General features: G+C 41.3%; 1 protein-coding gene across 1 annotated transcript in view; it reads left to right on the top strand.

Annotated features, from left to right (window-relative positions):
- Positions 1 to 25,287, top strand: part of LOC137374908 (endothelin-converting enzyme-like 1) — a 127,148-nt gene that overhangs the window by 34,771 nt on the left and 67,090 nt on the right. Inside the window, exons 3-8 of the mRNA XM_068041490.1 lie at positions 15,085 to 15,195; positions 16,572 to 16,664; positions 16,762 to 16,886; positions 21,986 to 22,208; positions 22,318 to 22,416; positions 23,224 to 23,298. Of these exons, the coding sequence (XP_067897591.1) occupies positions 15,085 to 15,195; positions 16,572 to 16,664; positions 16,762 to 16,886; positions 21,986 to 22,208; positions 22,318 to 22,416; positions 23,224 to 23,298 (726 nt within the window). The remainder of the gene's footprint in view (positions 1 to 15,084; positions 15,196 to 16,571; positions 16,665 to 16,761; positions 16,887 to 21,985; positions 22,209 to 22,317; positions 22,417 to 23,223; positions 23,299 to 25,287) is intronic.

Genomic DNA, 25,287 nt, shown 5'->3' with positions numbered 1-25,287 from the left:
GTGGGTCCAAGACTAGTATTTTAAACTTAAATAAGGGCAATTATGAGGGCATGAAAACAGAGCTAGCTAAAGTGAACTGGCAAATAAGTATCAAACTTAAGGAAAAAGCATATAATTGTGCAAAGATGGGAGGCAGGTCAGAAGATTGGACAGAATATTAAAAAACAGCAAAGAATGACAAAAAGGTTGATAAGGAAGGTAAAATTAGAGTACGAGAGAAAGATAGCTAGAAATATAAAGACAGATAGTAAGAGTTTCTATAGATGTTTAAAAAAGAAATGGGTTAACAAAGTGAGCGTTGGTCTATAAAAAGTGAGTCTGGGGAATTAATAATGGATAATAAGGAGTTGGCAGATCAATTGAACAGGTATTTTGTATCGGTCTTCACAATTGAGGATACAACCAACATCCCAGTATTAGCTGTAAGTCAGGAAATGGGAGGGAGGAAATCAAGAAAATTACAATCATCAGGGAAGTGGTACTGAACAAATTGTTGGAGCTGCGGGCTGACAAGTCCTCGGGTCCTGATGGACTTCATCCTAGGGTGTTAAAAGAAGTGGCTAGTGAAATAGTTGATGCGTTTGTTTAATTTTCCAAAATTCCCTTAGATTCCGTTAAGTTCCGTTAGATTGGAAAATAGCGAATATAACTCCTTTATTCAAAAAGGGAGGGAGACAGAAAGCAGGAAACTACAGACCAGTTAGCTTAACATCTGTCTTAGCGAATGTGTTAGAAGCTATTATTAAAGATGTTATAGAAGGGCATTTAGAAAAATTCAAGGTAATCAGGCAGAGTCAATATGGTTTTGTGAAAGGGAAGTCATGTTTAACCAATTTATTGGAATTCTTTGAGGGAGTTACATGTGCCATGGATAAAGGGGAACTGGCGGATGTATTGTACTTAGATTTCCAGAAGGCATCATAGAGAGGAGAACAAATCTTCTAATACAGCATTTCTCAGGGAGAACATTTCTCTTGGAATATTGTACTTCAGAGGCTTGGGCACCTCATCTTGATGGATATCCCAGTGCAGTACTGAGGAGGTGCTGCACTGTCTCAGGTAGCATCTTTCAGATGAGACCAAGACCCCGTCTGCCCTCTCAGGTGACCTAAAAGATACCATGACATAATTTGAAGAAGAGCAGGGGAGTTTTGCCCGAGTCCTGTTCAATATTTATTCCTTATGCAACATTACTAAAATGGATTATATGGTGATTTATCTTACTGCTATTTGTGGCACATTGCTGTGAGCAAATTAGCTGTTGCATTTCCTACATTACAACAGTAACTATTTTACCCTCAGCGGACGGGAGCCGTCTACTGACTGAAAAGTCAGTGGCGAACCCGTCTCCCCCTGGCCTGAGGATCCGGACCACACTTTGCAGTCCCCAGGCCTTTAATTGATCTGAGGCAGGACTTCCACCTCATTGAGGCAGGAAGTCCCGCCAGCAACTCTCTGTCCCAGCAGCGCCACTGGGAGTGATGGCCACTGCTGAGGCTGCAACCCAGCTGAAGACAGAAGATGTCGGGGAGTCCCGGAGAACCGGTAAGTTTTTGGGGCCTCGCCGGCTCAATCGGTCAGGCCCCGGTGAGACAAGGGTGGTCGATTGGGGGGACGGGGGCATGTTGGGTGTTGGGGGTGGTTGGGTCTTCGGGGGCGGCCCTCCGACAAGCACAGGGTGTCTCATCATGAGGACGCCCCTCTCCCGCAGGCTGTCAGAAAGCCGCCTGCTTTTGACAGGCGGGTTCTCTTGGGCCTGGGCCACCCAACCGGCCAAGGGTAAAATCCCCGTGGTGGCGGGCGGAGGCCCTTAAGTGGCTGTTAACTGGCCACTTAAGGGCCTTGATTGAACTGGGGCAGGCGGACCGGTTTTCGCTGCCACCGCCCTGCGTAAAGTGGTGGTGGAGTTGTGAGGTGGGAGGTGAGAGTGGGTCGGGAAGGGCCCCCCGAGCCTCCCGCTCCATTTTATGGCCACCCCCCAACTTCCCGCTCTTCGTGCGGGTGCATAAAATTCAACCCTATGCTTTAAAAGTACTTAATTGCTTGCAAAACACTTTGGGGTGTCCCAAGATCCTGAAGGGCACTATATAATATATATATTGGGTGGCGCAGTGGTCAGCATCGCCGCCTCACAGCTCCAGCAACCCAGGTTCGATTCTGGGTACTGCCTGTGCGGAGTTTACAAGTTCTCCCTGTGACTGCGTAGGTTTTCGCTGGGTGCTCCAGTTTCCTCCCAGAGCCAAAGACTTGCAGGTTGATAGGTAAATTGGCCATTATAAATTGCCCCTAGTATAGGTAGGGGGAAGGTGAGGATGTGAGAGAGTAATGGGATTAATGTAGGTTTAGTATAAATGGGTGGTTGATGGTCAGCACAGACTCGGTGGGCCAAAGGGCCTGTTTCAGTGCTGTATCACTAAATAAATAAATGCAAGTCTTTCATTACTTTTTCTTTGCAAAAAATAGTGATGAGTTTTGGCAGATATGTGGAAAAGGGGTTTTAACATTCCCACTTTTGTATGCATTCAGGCTTGGGTTTAGTGGACATATTAGGCTGCAGTTTGTCAAACTGCTGCTCTGATTTATTCTTAGTTGATCAGTCAGCTGATATGATCTACCAGCTTGCATTTCAATAGATGTTTTGGGCACCAGTCCATTTTACCCATGACATTTTCCTTTAATTTTCCTATCATTCCCTTCAGTCCATTGTCAGCAGCTTGAAAATTTTGAAACTAGCAAAATGACTGAAAGAGAATTTTTCTTCCATCACGGGCAAAATTCACTGCATCACAATCTAGTACACGCAGTTTAAGAATTAGTGTTAGAATTAACCTATTAATGTAGAATGCACATGGCAGTCTCACTGCAATTCGCTAAAGATAGGAAATAACAGAATTGATGAATGGAATTAATAAATCTAGATTTTCAGAAGGCAATTGATAAAGTACCTCAAAAGAGACTTGTGTCTAATATGAAAGCTCTTATGATAAAGGAGGATGTTGTAAATTGGATAATAAATTGACTTCATAATTGGAAACCACAGGTAGATCAATGGTAGTAATTCTAATTGGACAGTTGTGATCAGCAGAGTCCCAGAGTTCAATCTTAAGTCTTAAGCTGTTCAGAATATAAATGACATTTCATATTAAAAAAGGTGAGCTGACAGATATCAATGCAGAATGTATGACACCAGCTGCAAAGAAAAATAACATGACCTGTTATCCAAGCAGTTCAATAGAATATCAATCTCAGGAAGTGATTCTGACATTTTATAAAGCATTAGAAAGCCACATATGAGTGTTGTGTTGAGTATGATTACCATACATAAAGATGATGTTGAGGCAGTGGAAAGGATTCAGAGAAGTGCAGCAAAATTCCAGATTCATTTTTTTAATGAAGAGAGCACAAGCATTTTAAATTTACTCCATTACAAAAAATGATTAAGGTGAATATGACTCAATTTTCTTTAAAGGAAATAGATAAGTTGATGTAGAGAGCTACTTAATGTAAAAGTACAATAGAAGAAGCGGAGAACATGATCATTAACCTAGGAAGCTATTAGTTTAAACGTAATCATTGATTTATGGAATAGTCGGCCATCGCTTGTGGTAAATTCTCCGCTGACACATTCAGCAGGTAATCATATTCATTTTTGTTTTTGTAGAGAAGGGGGATTTGGCTGAGAGTGGTAAATGATTTTTTAAAAAAGATTAGATCAGATTTTGAGAAAATCTAGATATTAGAGAGAACCTTTTCTTGTTCCAATATCCTTGTGTTCTAATTGTTACCCCCATGTGTTTTGTGGAATGATGATTTTCTTTGGTCCACTGACTTTAGATCTGACTTAATATATTTTTAAAAGAAATTTAAAAAGACATTTAACAAAAAGGATGACTGCTGGCAGCTGAAGATGATCACCTAGTTTGCTACACTGTATCATACATTGCAAAGGACTGTGAAGAGGGAGACAAAGTGGCTGCATTTTCTAGCAAGAACCAAAACCCAGGAAGTTTAAAGGAACTACTTGTTCTTTTCAGCAAGCAGAGCAATACAATTTACAGCTATGTTTGAATCACTGAATGAGTATCATGTGACAAGCCCCTCCCCATCTGTGGTTTTAAGATTGTGTTTTTCTCTGCAGCAGAAGAGAAGCAAGTGGACTCTGAAATGAGCAGACTCTAAGTGGGGGTCCCTCTCTCTCTCTCCCTCCCTCTCTCCCTCTCTCTCTCTCTCTCTCTCTCTCTCCATTCCAGTTTGAAAGCTTTCAAATCCTGCTTGTTGACTGACCATCTTTGTATACTCCAGCAATCAGCAACACCCATTGGAGGAAGTCATCTGCATCGCTATCTCCAAGTAACCCACTGAATCATTCATCTACTTCTTCAAACTAAAAGCCTCAGGACCACTGAATACAGCTGGAAGTCAGCCGAATCACCAAATTTAACAGACTGTATTCCTTTTTTTGGACGCTAACTCAAAACATTTACCTTTCCCCACTCTGTTACCTATTTGTGTGTGTGTATACACCTCTAGTGTGTATGAGAGAGTGAAAGTTGGCACGTTGTTTATTATTTTTATAATTCGGTTTCAGTACAATAAAGTTAACCTCTTTCTTCGTTAACTCAAGAAAACATGTCTGATTAGTTCTTGTTATGATCAAAGCAAGTAAGCAATCAAACACCTACTGAATTGGCCAGTACATCCATTTTAAGAAAGAATTAAACCTGTTGTGGTCAAACAAGGAGAGGGAAAAGAGGGAGGCCCTTCGACCCCTCATCACTTGACCGTAACAGAAATTTGGGGGCTCATGTCTGGGATCAAACCCAAAGAGAAATAGGAAATTGGAAGTGGGAAACTAAATTGATCCCTAGCAATAATTTAAAAACTTCAATGCAGGTTTTCTTGTGGTTTTCAGTGCTAGAGTACTAAAATGTCCACATTTGAGGCCTAGAACAGAGTGAAGCAACTTGGGCCAGGTTAAAAGCCTCATCTGTTGAAGAGTTGAGGAATGTAGCTGGGCAGTTAGAGATTACTATCCGTCTAAAAGTTAAGAAGGCTGAAATCCTAAAACTTGTGGCCAACCATTTTAAAATTGACACTGAAGAACTGGAGACAGGCATAGAATGTGTAACAGATAGAGTAATGTCAGCTAAGATACAGCTGGAACAGAGGAGACTAGAATTAGAATTCCAAGAAAAAGTAAGAGCTTTCCAGGAAATGGAGGAAGAGAGAGAACTCAGGAAAGAGAAAAAGAGAGGAGACGGAAAAAGAAAGAGCTTTCCGAAGGGAGTTAAGGCAACTTGAACTGAATAGGGAAGATCCAATGTACCCAGTGAAGGCACCATTAGTGATAAAGTTACCCCTAGCTCAGGATTGGGTGCTGAGCTCCTAAAGTTCTCCCAGTTGATACCAAACTTCAATGAGGGGGATGTGGAAGCATTTATCATCTCTTTTGAAAAGCTTGCAAAACAGCATACCATTATCACAAAGCAAATTAACAGGAAAAGCCCATGAGATTTAGTTGCTGTTGCCTGATGAGAGTTCATCGGATTATGAGATGATGAAAAATGCTATCCTGAGTGCATATGCACTAGCACCGGAGGCGTATTGCCAAAAGTTCTGAACTCTCCGAAAGCAGCCGGAACAAACTTACATTGAGTTCGAAGTGGTTAAGCAATTTGCTTTTGACTGATGGATACAGGCACTTAAGATAGAGTCCACCTATGAAAATCTCATAGGAGGATAAAAAGCCATGAGCGAGAAGGGAGAGCTGGAAACACAGGGAGACCTCCTTAGGCCAAAAAGAAGGTGCAGAGAACAGGAGTGACGCCCGGAAGCCTGTATGCTTCCATTGTAACAAGGCAGGTCATCTTTGAGCTGACTGCTGGAAGTTACAGGGAAAACCCATAGGTTTAGTCAGGCCAGTCCAGGAAAAGGCACCCTGTGGAAAGCACAACAGACCAGGCTGTGGCTTTAAGTGCAGCAGTAAAACCCAGTAAACCTACCACTGAGAGTGTGGTAAAACTTAACAAAATCCCTGAGAATTTCTTGGATTTTCTAGGTCCAGAGGAAAAGTGACCCCATACCCCTCGAGTGAGATGAGTAAGCCCATAGTCATACTTAGGGATACAGGAGCCACCCAATCCCTTCTGCTGGGAAAAGACATGACCTTTCCCCAGAGAGTGCATTGAATGATAGAGTGCTAATAAATGGTATCAGAGGAAAGTATATGCCCAGGTGCACCTGGAGTGCAATCTTGTTTCAGGACCGGTAACCGTGGGGATTGTCCCTAGTTTACCTGTGAACTGTGTCGACCTGCTCCTGCATAATGATCTGGCAGGGGCAAAGGTGGTAGCTTCCCCAGTGGTTTTAGGGAGACCAAAAGAGGTCAGAGAGATAGACCAGGTACAGGAAAAGGTCCCTGTCATTTTTCCTGACTGTGTGGTGACCCGGTCCATGGCCAAACAAGCTCCATCAGAGGAGGCTGAACTGGCACTGCAGACAGATGACCCTACTGTATGGTTATCTGAAACCTTCTTTGGCAACTTAGAGGACCCAAAGGATGGGTTAAACAGGTCTTCCTTGGTCGAGGTTCTGCAAGCCGACCCAGGGTTAGAAAAGTTAGCACAGACTGCCCAAACTGAAGCTGAAGCAGAGGGAGTTCCAGAATGCTACTATTTAAAAGATGAGGTGCTGATGAGGAAGTGGAGACCTCTTCACTGACGTGCAGATGAAGAGTGGTCAGTGGTTGACCAGGTAGTGGTGCTGCCAGGGTACCGTGAGGAAACGTTGAGAATAGCCCATGAGATTCCAATGGCTGAACGTGTCAGTATCAGAAAAACCCAAGTCCACAACAGGCAGCATTTTCACTGGCCACGACTCCAAAAAGATGTGGTGGAGTTCTGAAAGACTTGCCACACAAGCCAAGTTGTGTGGAAGCCTCAACCTGCAATAAAACATGCACCCCTAATTCCCATACCTGCTTTTGGGGAACAATTCAGCAGAGTGCTGTTAGAATTTGTGGGACCCCTGTCAAAAACAAAAGGGGGCTACCATTATCTTCTCACCATTATGGATGTGGCTACACGATTTCCAGAGGCTATCCCTCTAAGAACTATCTCTGCCAAGGTAGTGGTGGAGGGGCTAACCCAATTCACTCAGCAATATGTGCCTGCTGAGATCCAGTTAGACCAGGGCACAAATTTTATGTCCAGTATTTTTCAAAAGGTCATGGGTAATCTGGGCATAACTTAGAAACATAGAAAATAGGAGCAGAAGTAGGCCATTCGGCACTTAGGGCCTTCTCCGCCATTCCAAAAAGATCATGGCTGATTGTCTAATTTAGTACCCTGTTCCCGCTTTCTCCCCATATCCCTTTGGCATTAAAAATGATATCTATCTCCTTCTTGAATATATTTAATGACTTGGCCTCCACTGCCGTCTGCGGTAGAGAATTCCACAGGTTCGCCACCCTCTGCGTGAAGAAATTTCTCCTCATTTCGGTTCTAAATGGCGTACCACATATCCTGAGACTGTGACCCCTGGTTCTGGACTCCCCAGCCATCGGGAACATCCTCCCTGCATCTAGCCTGCCTAGTCCTGTTAGAATTTTATAGGTTTCTATGAGATCCCCTCTCATTCTTCTAAACTCTAGTGAATATAGGCCTAGTCGACCCAATCTCACCTCATACGTCAATCCTACCATCCCAGGAATCAGCCTAGTAAATCTTCTTTGCACTCTCTCCATGGCAAGAACATCCTTCCTCAGATAAGGAGTTCAAAACTGCACACAATATTCCAGATGTGGTCTCACCAAGGCCCTGTATAACTGCAGTAAGACATCCTTGCTCATGTACTCAAATCCTCTTGCAATGAAGGCCAACATACCATTCACATTCCTAACTGCTTGCTGCACCTGAGTGCTTGCTTTCAGCGACTGGTGTACAAGGACACCCAGGTCTCGCTGTACATCCCCCTTTCCCAATATATCACCATTTAGATAATAATCTGACTTGCTGTTTTTTACAACCAAAGTAGAAAACCTCACATTTATCCATGTTATACTGCATCTGCCATGTATTTGCCCACTCATGCAACCTGTCCAAATCACATTGGAGTCTCGTTGCATCCTCCTCACAGCTCACATTCCCCCCCAGCTTTGTGTCGTCTGCAAACTTGGAAATGTTGCATTTAGTTCCCTCACCCAAGTCATTAATATATATTGTGAATAGCCCAGTTAAAGTCCTCACCTTACCACCCACAGTCACAAGGGGCTTTAGAGCAGTGCCATCAGACCTTAAAGACAATGATCAGGGCATACTGCTATGAGTACCCTCATGACTTGGGCAAAGGGCTGGGATTTCTTCTGTTTGCTACCAAAGACTCACCCAGTGAGTCCACTGGCTTTAGTCCCTTTGAATTAGTTTATGGACACAAGGTGAGAGGTTCTTTAAAACTAATCAAGGAGAGGTTTTGGGACCCAGGGATGAATCTTCCCTATTAGACTACATCTCCGTGTTCCGAGAATGACTCATGAGAGCCTGTGCAGTGGCTCAGGAACACCTAAACACCTCCCAGACAGCTATGAAAAGCAGGTGGATAAATGTGCCAAGGCCAGAATATTTCAGCCCAGAGACCACATGTTAGTGCTATTACCAATACAGGTGGAACCATTGAAAGCCCGGTTCAGTAACCCGTACAGAGTAATAAAGAGAATTAGCCAGGTGAATTATATAATTGACACCCCAGATCGTAGGAAAAAGCAAAGGCTGTGCCACATCAATATTGTTACGACTGAAGCTGGAGGAGTGTACTGTCTTTCTCTAGTTCCACTTCTCCACGGGTCACAACATATATTTAAATGTTTTGCCCAGTTACCAATACGGCCATTTATATACTCTATTTTAGTTTCAGAATAAACTTCCGTCATTCAGGTTTCTTTAATAAACAACAAAATTATTAATTTATTATAAAACAAGACTCATTCAATAAAGATACACAGCTTATTGACACACAGGTTGAAATATGAAAGTATAAATATATACCTTTGTAAAATAACCCCAAGACACAAGCACGCACACACACACACACACCGGTTAAAGGAAAAAATAAAGAAGTTTTCTCTGCATAGATTCACTTTACAAAAACAACTTTGGCCAAATACTTGTTAATTCTTGAAGAAAAAGGATAAGATATGGTATGGTCTCAGCTGGCTCTTTGGTTTGACATCCAGATACGCATAGACGGCTAAGACTGGGATCTTTTTGGAGCAGTTCTCTTCAGGCGATGTCGAGGATTAGTCTGGCAGGCTTTTCAGTAGATCAGTCATCAATTTCTCCAGTCTAAACACTGGATTCTCAGGGTTTCTCAAAGAGGTGGAAAAGGATGATCTGGTAGCTTCTCTCTTAGCAGGCTGAACCAAAACAATATGCAAAATGAAACCAACTCTTGACCACCATAAATCATGACATGTCCCTTCTCTGTAAACAACTCCCCTAGTCATCAAGGCTCCTGCTGTTTACTTAGCTTAAGACATGTGACTTCCAGTAAGTGTGTTTTTAAACAAAGTCCCAAGTCCTTCCAGTGACCTTTAGAAAAAAACAAGTCCAGCAGCTCCTCAGATATTTCCACAGACTTTTACCCACAGTCCTCAAAAAATATTAAAACATGGAAACACCTTCATGACAAGATGTTAAAATGGTATCACAGCCGGCAGGTCTATCAGGCAGTCAGGAAAGAAGAGGGTGAAAGAGACAGTGAGGTGAGTTAGAAGGAGGCCTGGAGGATTCCCAAATGGAACCCCCTACTATCCAGTTAGCTAACACTGAAATCTTAGGGAAATTAGACACCATACTCTCTTATTTAAACGCAAAACAGGGAGGAGACCTAACAAGGCTTCTCACAGCGTTTAAAGGAATCTGCAGGCACAACCCTAACCCTACACGATGTAGATGTAGGAGAGACCCCTCTCATAAAACAAAATCCTTATCACTTAGATCCCAGGAAACTGACCCAAGTTCGGGAGGAAATTCGTTATATGCTGGAGCACAAGCTGATTGAACCCAGTCAGAGCAGTTGGAGTTCCCCAGTTGTGCTGGTGCCCAAACCCAATGGCTTAAGGCTCTGCATTGATGACAGAAAGATTAGTGCAGTGACCAGAGCTGATTCCTACCCAATTCTCTGCCTGGTAGACTGTATAGATAGAGTAGGAAAAGCCACCTACATAACCAAGATAGACTTGTTAAAGGAGTACTGGCAGGTTCCCTTAACCCTCCGAGTTAAAGCAATCTCAGCTTTTGTCACCCCAGATGGTTTATTCCAGTGCCGAGTGATGCCCTTTGGATGAAGAAATGCTCCAGCCACCTTCCAAAGGCTGATAAACCAGGTAGTGGCTCGTGTTACGACCAGGTGAGAAAGTTGTCTAGGGCTCTTTTACTGTCTTCACTTGGTCTTATTGTAACAGGGTTTAATTTTTAAACACACTGTGTTTTGAGCTTCCCCTTGGTGAATTCTTGTTCACCATTTTCCAATTATAAGGCAAAGAAATGAGCATAAACAGGCCTTCTTAGGTTTAAAGAAGAAAATTTATTAAAACTTAAACTCTAATTCGGTTAATGCCTACGGATACACGCTGCACCCCACGCTAGCATGCATACGCGATACATACATGCAAATAGCATCAGAAAATAAATTGAGAGGTTTGAGACAATCTCTGAAGAAGCGTTTTTACTGTGCTTCGAACTTGCTGTAGTCTTTGATTGCAGGTAGTCTTGCTTTTCGTTGGGGCCCAGTTTTCTTCTTAAACCTTATTCACTTTCAGAGACTTTTCTCTCTTGGGGTTCATGTGTCTTCAATGGGTCTTCAGTTCTGTGAGAAAGAGATGGGAACAGACAGGAGAGAGATCTTTTCCAATCCAGGAGCAAACAGCTTTCTGAGTTTTAAATCTCTGTGGCAAGTTCAAATTCAAAAAACTCCAACCGCCAGTCAGTCATATGACTAAACTGGTCTAACTAGGTCATCTGTGTATTGGGGAAGCAGGGACTGGCTCCTTTGTTCCAACACTGTCTACCAGTATGCAAAAAAGGTCTTTCCGGAGAGGGGCCTGACAATTCCTTGTGATCGGCCCTCTTTTCGTCCCAGCAGCAATTTTAAGTTTTAATGTTGATGTGGTGAAATAATGTGTGCCTCATTCTTGGCAGGTGGGGGCCTGTATGGTACTAGCCTGGCCAACTGTGTAGTGTACCTGGATGATTTGTTAGTGTACAGTGAGACCTGTTCTGAAGGTTACAATCAGCTGACCTCGTGCCAAATCTTGCAAACAGCGAGTTCGCTAAAGCTCAAGTAACCTTCCTAGGGCATATTGTGGGTCAAGGGAGAGTGTTGCCCAGAGATGCAAAGGTACAGGCACTGATAAATTTTCCCGTTCCCACGACCAAACGGGAAATAATCGATTTTTGGGGATGTGTGGGTTTTACCACAAGTTTGTCCCAAATTTTGGCACTATAGCTGCCCCACTGACAGACTTATTACAGAAAGAAACAAAGGTAATGTGTTCAGGGAGGTGCCAAGCAGCTTTCGAGAGGCTGAAAGCCATCTTAACCAATGAACCGGTGCTGGCAGCTCCAAACTTTAACAAACCATTTAAAGTGGCAGTGGATCTAGTGACCGTCCTGCTCCAAGATGATGAGTTGGGCATTGAGAGACGAGTTGGGTACTTCTCCAAAAAAGTAAACAAACATCAAAGGAGATAAAAACTGAAAGTGCTGGAGATACTCAGGAGGTCAGGCAGCATCTGTGGAGACAGAAGCAGAGCTAACGTTTTAGGTCTGTGATCTTTCATCAGACTTCCATCAAAGGAGATACTTCCATCAGAAATTTCACCAAATGAGATACTCTACTGTGAAAAAGGAAACCCTGGGACTATTGCTCGCTCTCAAATATTTTGAGGTATATGTCCAAAATGGACATAGAGACACTGGAGCTTATACCGACCACAATCCTTTGACCTTTGTAGAAAAAGCCAAACCCATAATGTGAGGCTTTTTCATTGGAGCCTGCTTCTGCAACTTATACCACCTAAAGATTATCCGCATTGCAGGGAAAACAATGCAATAGCTGACGCTTGATCAAGGGTTTCGTTCAGCATGGAACCATCCGGATTTTAAAAAACTAAAGTGTGGCTATGGCAGTGAGACTGATGAGTGTGTGTGTACATTTTTTTAAATTTGTAATCTCATAATTAAATATTCCTGTTGTCACATTTCATTTTGCATGGTGGGGAGGTGTTATGCTGGTATGTTTTGTTGAAAGATGATTTTCTTTGGCCCACTGATTGGAGCTCAGACTTTATATTTTTTTGAAGAAATTTAAAAAGACATTTTAAAAAAAAGGATGACTGGCAGCTTTAGATGAACACCTAATTTGCTACACTGTATCGTACATTGCAAAGTACTGTGAGGAGAGAGATGAAATGGCTGCATTTTCCAGCAAGAACCAAGACCCAGGAAGTTTAGCAAGCAGAGAAATACAGCTCACTGCTATGTTTGAATCACTGAATGACTGTCATGTGACAAGCCCCTCCCCGTCTGTGGTTTTAATGTGGTGTTTTTCTCTGCAGCAGAGGAGAAGCAACTGGACTCTGACATGAGCAGACCCTAAGTGGGGGTCCCTCTCTCTCTCTTTTTCTCCATTCCAGTTTGAAAGCTTTCAAATTCTGTTGACTGACCGCATTTGCATACTCTGGCTACAGTCAGAAACCCCTTTGGAGGAAATCATCCACACCGCTAACTCCAAGAAACCCACCACATCAGTCATCTACCTCTTCAAACTAAAAGCTTCCGGACCACTGAATTCATCCAGAAGCAAGCCAAATCACCAAACTTCACAGACTGTATTCCTTTTTTTAATGGACTCTAACTTAACCAATCTACCTTTCTCGACTCTGTAACCTATTTGTGTGTGGTTTTAAGGGCCTCTTCCTTTTGCCACTGGTGTTTTACCAATGGCTGGTGAGAGCCCCGCCACATGAGGAGGCCACCCAATAACGCCAGGTGGCCTCCCTAAAGGCTGGGGTGTGTGGGGTGCCCTCCTGCTTGGGCAATCTGTGGCCCATGGAGGGCCCCTGGCAGAAAAGGCCGCCCCTGCACTAACACCCCCTCCCCCACACACCCCCGCCGCCCCGCCCCGCCCCCACTGCTTTACTGACCCTGGTGAGCCTGCCCCGCTTACCTGCAGTCTTGGGCTCCAGTGCTGCTCCTGGTCCCAGTCCTACTGCAGTATCAGCAGTGGTCCCTGCTCCCAGTGGCACTGCTGAGACTGCTGAGCTACCGGCCCTCTGATTGGCCAGCAGCTCTTGGAGGTGGTATCCCTGTCCTTAAAGAAGCGGGGACCCTGGTGCCGGGCAATTAACTGCCTGAGCACCGTAAAATGTGGCCAGGGTTCCCCCAGAATGGCCGAGGCAGGATTCCCCTCACCTTTCTAGCCTGACCCCCATTGCCTGCATTAAATTCAGCCCAGTACTCCAGGTATGGTTTCACTAATATTTTATATTGATTCACCATTGCTTCTTAATTTTTGTTTTTATATTTCTTGCAACAAGTCAGGGATGGACAAGATGCTAGAATTGGACAAACATAGAATTCTCAGAGGGTTACGGGACTACAGGAAGTTGCAAAGATAGGAAGGGGAGAGGCCCTGGAGGGATTTGAAAACAAGGACGAGAATTTTAAACCTGTGGGATTGGTGGACCGGGAGCCAATGCAGGTCAGCGAGCACAGTGGTGATGGATGAATGGGACTTGGTGCGAATTAGGATACAGGCAGCAGAGTTTTGGATGAACTCAAGTTTATGGAAGGTAGAAAATGGGAGGTAGGCCAGAAGAGCATTGTAATAGTTGAGTTTAGAGGAAACAAAAGCTGGAGGAGACCCCAGTGATGAGTTTCTGCCCTTTTACCTGCTTTGTGCCTGGGAACTGAGTATTTCCCAGGAGCCAACTAGAGGAAAATCAGCCATATTGTCTTTTTGAGCTGTAAAATTTTATATGTTTCTAAGTTCCTCTCCTGTTTCTAGCTTCCTTGAATGAAATTGACAATCTAAATTATGGACACATTTGTGCTGTTGTCTTACTGAGAACTGGATTAAAGCTTTTTTTATCATAGAAGGTGCAATGGTGGCAAATTTCCAATGTTAGCTGCACTTATAGATATAAATAACTGACCTTCATTGTTCAGATGACAGTGGAGAGCCACTTTGTGCTGTGTTTTGTCAGCTACTGTCCGAGCTCTGGTTAAAATTTAAAAGCATAGAGCCTGATTCATACAATAGCAAGCTTGAGTCTCCGCCTTCTAGCAGGTCTTCTTTGGAAGTGGTAGCACTAGGTAAAATAGAGGAGTGGAATGCACAGTAATTGCAGGTCTCTTGTTTGAGTATCATGCTCTGAGGCTCCTGAGAAAATATAAAAGCACCTTTAGAATGCCCTGACTTACTTCACTTAGAACACTTAACAACCATCATCAAAGGAAGCTTTCATCGTTTCTTTAAAAAAAATCTCTGGCTTCAACCTCCAGTGCCAAAGTTGACAGTTCATTGAGCAACTACACTGCACACAATATAAATCCCTCATTTAAAAAAAAATATGGATAATGTTTCTGGTGACTTTTTTAGTTGAAGGCATTTAATATATCCATACTTTAAAAAGATCTGATTTTTGTGCAAAACAATGCAACATTATGTAAATATTCGATGCTTATTCGTAATTTGAAAATCCCCTATATGTAAGGAAGAAACTTAAATTATCCAGCAACTGCAGTGCCAAATTTTGATAAGTTGTTGCTGTCGATTCTATTTTGCTCTCCTGTTATCTATTTCTATTTGCGACAGTTACTTGTGGAAATGTATTCAAAACAGGTCAGGGAACCCTATCGAAAAAATAATTCTCTATAAATCTCTAAGAACAAGTAATTCCAGACCTCATTCCACCATGAAGGAGCCATAAAGCTCACAAGATCAAGAAAAAATGTTCAGTTTTTTAAAAACTACAACAATTCACTCATATCTTATCCATTAATGGCACACATTTTTATTGAACAGATTTTGACAGCATATAAAGATCTGATGGAGAAATTAGTAAGTCTCCTCGGGGGAGATGATGTTAAAAAGAAGACGGAAGAGATATTACAATTAGAGATGCAATTGGCAAATGTAAGTAAAACAACAAACTAACTGTGAATTATTGTAAGGCTTTGACATTAATCTACTTTAAATTGATTATTCCTGTTTTACTCTTAATCGCAGTTATAATTGCCATTCATAAGAAAAGGCAAATGGAATACTATCAAAATACCCTATAAATAATGTACATCATCAATTCTAGGATGCAATAGATATTACTGAATAGTATTGGACTTTAGATTTTGGAACTCTAGCATAGATCAATATTTACTTCAGGGTCCTTTACATTACCACAGTGTGACTACTTTGGGTCAAAATGAAATTGCCATGAACTCAGAACACCATAACAGGTTTTTTGAAAGATCAGTAAAATATTGTTAAACTTTGCTGCAGCCAATGAAAGGGAAATGTACAGTAGGCAAAGTGGCCATAGGTCCACAAATGTGGTCATGAAATGATGAGCAAAGCCAGTATGACGATGATAGTACAGCATTTTTATAATCTTACTTGCCAATGTGGAATGCACTACCTGAAAGAGTAATAGAAGCAGATTCAATTTTAACTTTCAAAAGTGAATTGCGTAAGTATTTGAAAAGTAAAAATTTGCAGTACTATGGGGAAAAGCAGGGAGTGGGACTAATTGGATAGCTGTTTCAAAGAGCCAGCATAGACACGATGGGCCACATGGTCTCCTCTGTATGAATCAATTTTCAGGTCTATTTCATAAATTCCAGATCAGCTCACCAGAGATCTCCATTTTCAGAGTGATTTAGAGAAAGACCATATCAATGAGCAAGTTGCTTGAAGCCAACTAACATAAATCAACAAAAGGTTGATTACAATAAATAGTAGGAAGAATTCAGCCAAAAACATACATTACCTGAAAATGTATTTTGATCCAGTGGTGCAGTGCACCAAGAGGTCATCCAACACACTGTGGAAGTGTCACATCCACAAGTTCCCCAAAGATGTGATGGGAAAGTGTTTGCATGTAACATATATATTTGCATTTCATTGTGAATTGCAAGCATTAAGACTTCCATAAATCGCACAAGTCACAAGTGAATGCTGAGGGTTGGGGCCACTGCCCATATATCTTGTATTTGTGCTTTGATATTGTTTTCCACACAGGGCCCAATGGAACGGCCACATAATTGGCTGATTGAACGTGGATTGCAAAAAAATCTATTCTGATTGAGCAAGCAGCCAAACAATCCGACACTGTGTTTGCTGCTTTCAGTACCCAGCAGAGACTAATAGTGCAACCAACCAATAATGATTTGTGTTTGTGTTTTCTTTATTGTCGAAATGTGAGTAACAGGTCTTTAAGGAAAATATCTGTTGCAACAGTGCATTTTGTGGAAATATCTTATATAATTTATTTTCCTCAAAAAAAATGACTGAAGATAACAATTTCTGAATCGGATACTCTAAGAAGAGACATCAATACCATGTACAATAAAATCACTTTGAGAGAGTTACAGCGCATTGCACCAACTGTGAGTAGCTTTAGTTACTTATTGAAAAAGTTACTGTGGAGTTAATCATCTCACCTACAACTGTGGATGTAAGTACCATTTTTGTTTCATTTCACAGGTTAATTGGAAGCATTTACTGGACAGGATATTTCATGATAACCTTTCAGAAGATGAAGAAATTGTAGTGCTTGCTACTGATTACATGCAGAAAGTTTCAGAACTCATATCAAAGACATCTCCGAGGTAAAATGTATCATGACTATGGAATGTTTTTAAATTGATACAGTTATTTCATGGAACCAATTTCTTAAGATTCCCTCATCTATGTTTGGTCGATAATTACTGTACTGTAATTCATATAAATGGTGTGTATAACAGGCTTAATATGTAGATAAAATACTTTGTAGGAACTGGAATACAAAATTAGCCTATTAATGGGAACCTGATAAATATTAAGTTATATAGAGGGACCTTCCTTCTAAATGGAATAACTGGCTTATCCCACAGGGTTCCATTGAATATTTCCTGTATATAGTGATAAATCAAATGTTGAAAAAGTATGTAAATATTATGGAATTTGGGGTAATTGTTTGATATTGGACATGTGAAATGAGTAGGCCACAAGCCTTCTCTATAGTTTGCATATATTATGCTCAGACTGAATCAGCAGGGAGAGGGTAAGAAGGCACTTTTATGCTACAAGGGTGCTGCCGACTGCAGATGTATATGTCTTCCTCGTTCCACTGCACTCCAAAGCAAGCCAGGATCTGGCAATTAATGGCACCATAGATTTCTATATTAGAATAAGACTATAGATTTTAGCAATGTTAACTTGGGGAGCTGGTCCTTTTGTGCTTGCTTTCTGAGTCTTCACATTCAAAACAGATTCTAATGTATTTAAAGAGCTGGCTCCTTAATCCAAGTGCAAAATCAAGGCAGCAGGCGATTGTTCTCGCAACAGAATACAGAGTTAATAATGAATGGAGAAAAATCATGGTTTATAAATTTAGATGTCCTTTTGCCTCCCCAATGTATGACGTAAGCTATAGACCTCACGGTTGAGATTTAATGCAGGGGCGGTGGGCCCGCCAACTGGTTGGTAAGTCGGAGGCAAGCCCACCTCCACCAGCCCTGGAAGCCATGACTGTATTTTACAGCCCTCAGGCAATTAACAGCCTGCAGTTGTGGATTTCACTCCCTAAGGCAGGATGTCCTGCCTTTGAGCTCCCTGCCAATCAGAGGGCTGGTAGCTCTTCAGTCCCAGCAGCGCCACTGGGAGCAGTGGCCACTGCTGGGACTACATCAGGCCCCAGAGCAGCAACCATCGAGAAGGCCTGGAGTGAAGGTAAGTGGGATTGGGGATCGCCGGGGCCAATCAGGCAGACCCTGGCGGAGGGTGGAGGTGGGGTCGATCACGAGGGCATGGATTCTTCCAGTGGGTGCAGCAGTTGCCACTGGGGGGCCCTCCATGGGGAACAGGGTACCTGAAAATGAGGGACTCTCCCATCAACGGGCCCACAGGGAGGCCACTAGTTATACTGGGAGGCTTCCAGTATAAGCAAAGTGCCCATCCAGTGGCAGCATGAAGAGGCGTTTAAGCGGCCTTTAATTAGCCACTTAAGGGCCTCAATTGACCAAAGGAGGGCTGCCTGCGCCTCCCCTGCTACTGGTAAAATACCAGTGGAGGTGGGTAGGCAATGAGCATGGTACCTCCCTCCACCATCCCACCCAATTTTACACCCTATTGCCTCCCAGCCGACTCCTGGGGGTCGGGGTGGGTGGGTAGAGGGGGGTGTAAAGTTCCGGCCCTCATCTCTCGTGATCACAGTCAATTTGATTACACATACTAAAATAGTGATTTATTTTATTTGGAGATGCAGCACTGAAACAGGCCCTTCGGACCACCAAGTCTGTGCTGACCAACAACCACCCATTTATACTAATCCTACATTAACCCCATATTTCCTACCACATCCCCACCATTCTCCTACCACCTACCTACATTAGCAGCAATTTACAATGACCAATTTACCTATCAGCCTGCAAGTCTTTGGCTGTGGGAAGAAACCGGAGCACCAGGCGGAAACACACATGGTCACTGGGAGAACTTGCAAACTCCGCACAGGCAGTACCCAGAACTGAACCCGAGTCACTGGAGCTGTGAGGCTGCAGTACTAACCACTGCGCCACTGTGCCGCCCAAACAGTGTGCTGTTTTGTTTGATTTTCTATGAGTTGCATCACCACATTATGTTAGACTATCTCCATTAAATCTACTAAGACAAAGTAGAAGGCATAAAAATTTTAATACCTGTTAGGATACACATATGCCTATAAAATAAACATTCTATCAGCAGTTATATACCCATTTCAAATAAGTGGCTTTTATCTTTGCTCAGATAAGTCATTAAAGAAAGAATTCAATTAAATTCAAGGCAATAAACAGTGTGCATTTTCCTAAAGTTCAAAATCTAAAAGGCACATTCTGTGTTTCAGTCTCATTCCTTCAAATTTGCCATCTTTAGAATCACAGAAGGAAACAATTCAATCCATCATTCCTGTGCATTTTCTTTTTAGTGATGATCATAAATTTAAGTCCCCTAGAATGGTACATGGAGAGTTAGCAAAGAGCATGTATAGGACCTTGAGCTATATTGCTGTTCTCCTCTGACGAGACAAATCTGGCCTATGGTGAGCTACCTATGATAGAGGAAGAAAACAAAAGCTATTTTGATATTGAGTGAAGGGTCAGGTTACTGCAGCTGTTAGAGATCTGTCAATGGCAACGAGTTGGAAGACCCATTTTTTAAACTCGGTATTTCCAGCAGTTGATCATAATGAATGCAGCAGGTTTACTTCTGAGTTGCTGCTGGCCATGTGAGTCCTGCACATTGGGAGCTGCTGGTACTGGCACGGCCATTAACTCAATTTAAAAGCAGCTGAAGAAGGAAGCAGTGGACAATTTCAAGTTAAAAATAAATTCAGTTAAACCAACTTGGATACAAATACTATCTTTAGTCTGACTACTCAGACTTAACTGTTGGTTGATATCAATTCTAAGTTAACCAGCTGGTGCCAGGGGAGGCAATGAAGAGTTTTCGGGTCAAGGGTGTTAATTGTATATCAATTGTGTTTAATTATATGCAGGTGGAGGGCATTAATTGGGGTCTTACTTGAGCACATATGAAGAAACACTTACTGAAAGTGTGTGGAGGTTGAGTTAGTTACATGCATATCGGAGGTATATGCATGTAACATATCACTCTAAATAAATATAAGACTGTGTAAAGATTGGCTCCAGTATCATCCTTCAGCTAGCTTTCTGGACTATCACCGGGAGTGGGGCAGGGTTGGAAGTGAGCATGGGTTGGGTGGGAGATCTTAGGAATTTGAAGGGATCACAGTGGGAATTGAGGAGATCACAGGGAGGTTGAAGAGATTACAGCCTGTGGGGTGATGGTGGGACAGTGAGTTTGTGCGGAGGCTTCCGCTCGTGGGAAGCAGGCCGATCGCTGGGAGGGAAGCAAGTTTGCTTGAGGGGCCATTAAATCGGTCATTCTTGTCTCCCTTCAGTTTCTGGGTTTTCTGAGCCGTGGGAAGTGTGGCCTGCAGCCCCTAAAATTTGAGGCGTTCTGCCTCATTAGCATATTTGGATACTCTTGAGAACAGGTTAATTGCCCACCCCAACCCGCCTCCATTAAAACCAGATCTGGGCGCATTCACATTTGAAATTTTAACCTACCCTCCCAGCCCCTGTCCCTCCCGTCATTGGGGTTGGTGAGGGCGGTGAGGCAGGGGGTGGTGGCGGCGGGTGGTGCAGGGTTAAAATTCCCCCTAATGTGGCCAGTGCTTGGATTTTCATATATCAATATAATATGGACCTGTTACTCATACTAGTCATCTCATGCATTTCCATTGTAAACTTATACAGCTGAATATCCCTGAGGACCTTTTTTGGATTAATTTCCTCAGTTCTTTGTATGACCACTATTTCACTGTTTCCCCACCCATAGAAAACCAATGAGGATCCACGTCAGCTGTATGATGCCCATTAGACAGTACTTAGCTGCCTTCAGAATCAGAGGCATAAGAAAAAGGCTACGAAGAGGGAGATCAAGTGAACAAAATACATTTAAAAATGGTGTGAACATGAGAGAGCCTTGGACACTGTTGTAAATTTAATACAATTGACTCATAAAAATGATAATGTTTATTTACTAAGGCCTAGTATTTTGCCAGGCATTCAGTGTTTATTATGCAAACCTACAATGAAGCGTTATATTTGTTTTTCACTCTCCATGACAGGCCATCAATGATAATTCCAAGTGTTTACACTCTACCAGAACCTCTGAATACTCAAGTGGCTTTAAACCTATTACAATTTCGTCTGAATTGATTCTATCACTGCACCCTTAATGCAGACATTAACTCATATTTTGACCCATTTTAACCCTTTTATTGCCAATAGAGTATTTGCTTTTAAAAGGTGGAGATGGTTTGTCTTAATGTTCACTTCAATAATGTGATAGACTAATTGCCGAATCTGTTATTTGGACAAAAAGGCAAACCGAAGAACATATTCAGACATGAATATGAATTGATTTAAAAATAAATAATTTTGTGCACATGCTTATTCTCTGAGAGTGACAGAAAAAGGAGAACATCAAAATAAAAGCTTTGATTGAAAGAGTCAGGGAACATAATTACTGGGTTTTCGTCTTTATTTCACACTGAATTTCTCTTCTAATCTCCTCTGCTGGAGGCATGGACGCCTTGCTGAGAAATGGTGCATGGTATTCTTCCCCACATTATCCAAAAAGCTATTGGTGAACCCTGGCAGGGAGTATTGGCAAGCAATTCTACTGCAACTGATTCTACAGGGGTGTGAAGCCCAAGCCAATTTATTTCCCGCAACCCAGAGGCACTGAGGTTAATTGTAATATCCCTACCACCGCCCTGATTCATGTTAGCTAACTCAACTAGACCTAAAATCAAACCTGTGACTGCCTGATCTGCATGCCTCATCTACTTAGTGGATAAACTCACTGAGTCATTGAGGAGCTCTGCTGAGCTATCGGGGAGCTGTAGTTATTGTTAACTCCAAACTTATAACTTCTCTGTATTAGAAAACATTCAAATTCCCTGTTTCCCACTGAAGAAAGTGGAGCTGGGACTAAATATCCAGATATCTCACCTGTGTATAGATCTGTATAGATAATTGTGCTAATGATATGAAAATATTGATAAGCAGAAGTAAATTAATAGTGTAATTATGAATAGTATGTAGAATGCATTTATGGATATATAGCATTGATATACATGATCATACTTTTTAATTTTCAGAGTACTGCATAATTACATGATTTGGCGCATAGTAGTTGCTCTGAGTGAACATCTTTCTACACCATTCAGAGATGCAATTCATGAGTTCTCTAAAGAATTAGATGGCACAGAGAAACCAATTGATCTGGATAAAATGTGCTTAAACCAAGCCAATAAACAGTTTGGGATGGCTTTGGGAGCTCTTTTTGTTGAAGAATACTTCTCATCTTCCAGCAAAATAAAAGTAAGATTTTTCCATTAAGATTCTGACAGCAGATTAATTTAAGACTTTTGAATTATCATGCAAATAAGCCATCAGTTTATAGAACTATGATTATTTTTATTCTGATAAGGTACAGCAACTAGTTGAAGACATTAAGCATGCATTTGATCGTCAACTGGATGAATTAGATTGGATGGATGAAGAGACAAAAGAAGCAGCAAGAGCAAAGGTCTGTTTCAGTAATCCTACTGAAATATCATTAAGCAGCACTAAATAATATTGGGTTTTTTATATCGGATTTTGCATCATGTAATTAGCTTTGACATGAAATGCAGTCTAAGATCGATGATAATACATCAGTCCTCGTCCTCTTCTATAATTAGATTACAACTGTACATTGTCCGTTTGACCTATTTGCATGTGAAAAAAAATGATCTTGCATTATACAGTACCTAATCATGTCTCTTAGAAATGTCCTGCAGTATTTCACATAGAATAAATTACATTGTGCACTTACCCTTGTGATGTGTGTAAACCCTCTGTGATAGTGTTCAGTGATGCACAGGAGCAGTAGAGTTCAATGCTAATTGTAAACACAAAGTCAGTTTGATGGGTTCAGTCTGACCTCCAACAATAAAATGCATCAAGATTCAAATATCAGATTAAGCTTAAAATAACATTTTAGTAAGTGGAACTGCTTAAAAATATTGTGTAAAGGAAGTATTCATTGTATTACAAGGCAACAACACATTAACAACTATGAGGTTGAAACTTAAGCCCCTTACTAGTGCAACTTGAACTCCATCATATATTTATACCTTGGAATGTGCTTCAGAATATATTACTCTGTGAAGTAAATACTGTTATAAGTTTTTGCCAGCATGTTTAATAAGACAGTCAGCAGTTGATGGGAGGCTCCTGTAATCAAATCATGTGATTTTAACAGCAGTACGACTGGGATTAATTTCCCTGCATGATATAGGGAAACTGCAGTGTCTCTGAATATTATAATCTAATGTCCTTTTATTGTTTGCAGCTTCAGTATATGATGGTCATGATTGGTTATCCAGACTTTCTACTAATTACTAATGCTGTTGATAATGAATATGGCGTAAGTATTGACAATTTCTGTTTAAGTGTTTCTAAGAAAAATAACTATTATTTGAACCCTGATGTATTTTAGTTGCTTTAATTGGTGTTATCAGATTGACATACTATACCAATTTGGGGATGGTTTCAGTCGTTAAAGATTAACATTGCAGGATGCATTATTAACACTGTGAAGAGTGTCTAATAATATCCACTTCATAGCCAGTAGAAGATTATTTAATATTTAATCTCAATGACATGTACAAAGTTTGAGACTAAGATCATTCAAATATATCAGGTACAATATATAACACCATTTTGCCCCATTTGTATCAAAAAGAAAGCAACACTTCACCCAGGAACTAAAAATGAATAATAATTAGACAATAAAATATGGACTTACTTCATGTTGGGAGTCTGATTTAACTTTGGAAAATTTGTACAAGGAGACTGAGAGTGCAAGCAGGTGCAGGATATGCTGATGGGTGGAGGAAGTCCATCCCCTTCCCCCCAAAAAGTAGACTAAATAAAACAAACAATTACAAGATCAAGCTGCTTTGATAATGTGAAATGCTCTGCACCTAACAGGCAAAATTAATGCAAGACTAGTATCATGATGCTTGTAGATCTGTTGTTCAGTACATGCTGTCCAATGAGATTGAACAATCCAAGAACAACAATAGGATCAAGATCTATTTGAAGTCATAGAAAAACTCGGAAGCAGTAAACTCGCTTTGTTAACGTCAGCTGTGGGCAAACTTCTGGAATTCATAATTTAAGATAAAATTATTAAGCATATAGAAATGGGTTAACCAAGAACAGCCAGTACAGATTTGTTAAATATATTTGCTATATATTTGACAAATTTAAAGATTTTTTTGAAGAACTGTTAACTGAATAGACAAAAGGAATGAAACAGTAGGTGCAGTATATATGGATTTTCAGAAGACTTCTCATAAGAGGCTTGTAAGAAAAATTCAGACAATGCATGAAAGGTGATAAAAGCAGATTCCATAATAACTTTCAAAAGGGAATTGGATAAATACTTGAAGGGAAAATAAAATTGAAGGGTTATCTGGAAAGGGCAAGGGAATGGGACTAATTGGATAACTCTTTCAAACAGCTGGCACAGGCACAATGGACAAAATGGCTTGCTTCAGTACTGCATCCTTCTATGGTTTTGCGATCTTGTATAAGAGGAAACATGGTGACATGGATAGTAAGTTGGTTTACAGATAGGAAACAAAGAGTTAGGAATATGTTGCTCATATTGCAAAAGGGTTGGGCGTACTTTGTAAAGAAGTAAAGAAAATGTAAGGAAGTGCAAGGTGATACATTTTTGGAGAAAAATCAAAGAATGGGAGTATACATAATGGAAAGCTGTTAAATGGTGTGGATGAATGGAGAGGCTCATGCTTCAAATACATAAAGAGTGAAATTCAACTTTGGTAGGGTGATGAAACAGGCAGTAACTGATAAGTCAGTCATTATACACCATGCGCGATTTTCATTTGCATTGACTTTAGCGGAAAGAAATATCAGGCATGATGTATAACAAGCGTCTGATCTGCGACGGCCAGTTTTGAGTCCCGCCCAAGTTGAATTTTACCCTTATAATTCCATGCAAGTGTAAAATACACATGGATAAAGCCATAGATAAGGCTTATATAAGATTGGGTTTTATAAATAAGAGTATAGAAAACAAGAATAAGGAAGCAAAGATGATATTATAGAAAACATAGGTTAAACTGCAGTTTTAGACACCGCCTTATAGAAAGGACATTAAAGTCACCGAATGTGCACATATGGATTCATCAGGATAATATCAGAGATAAAAAAACTTTAATCATCAGGAGAGACTTGAGATATTGTGACTGTTACGACCAGGTGAGAAAGGGGTCTAGGATTCCCTGTTAGCCTTCACCTGGTTTTATCGTAACAGGGTTTTATTTTTAAACACATCGTTTTTTTAGCTCCCCTTAGTGCATCCTTGTCCACTGCTTTCCAATTG

This window comes from Heterodontus francisci, chromosome 11 (genome assembly GCF_036365525.1).
Source record: "Heterodontus francisci isolate sHetFra1 chromosome 11, sHetFra1.hap1, whole genome shotgun sequence".
NCBI lineage: Eukaryota > Metazoa > Chordata > Chondrichthyes > Heterodontiformes > Heterodontidae > Heterodontus > Heterodontus francisci.
Note: the sequence above shows the minus strand (reverse complement) of the source record. Positions and strands in the feature narration are given on the sequence as shown.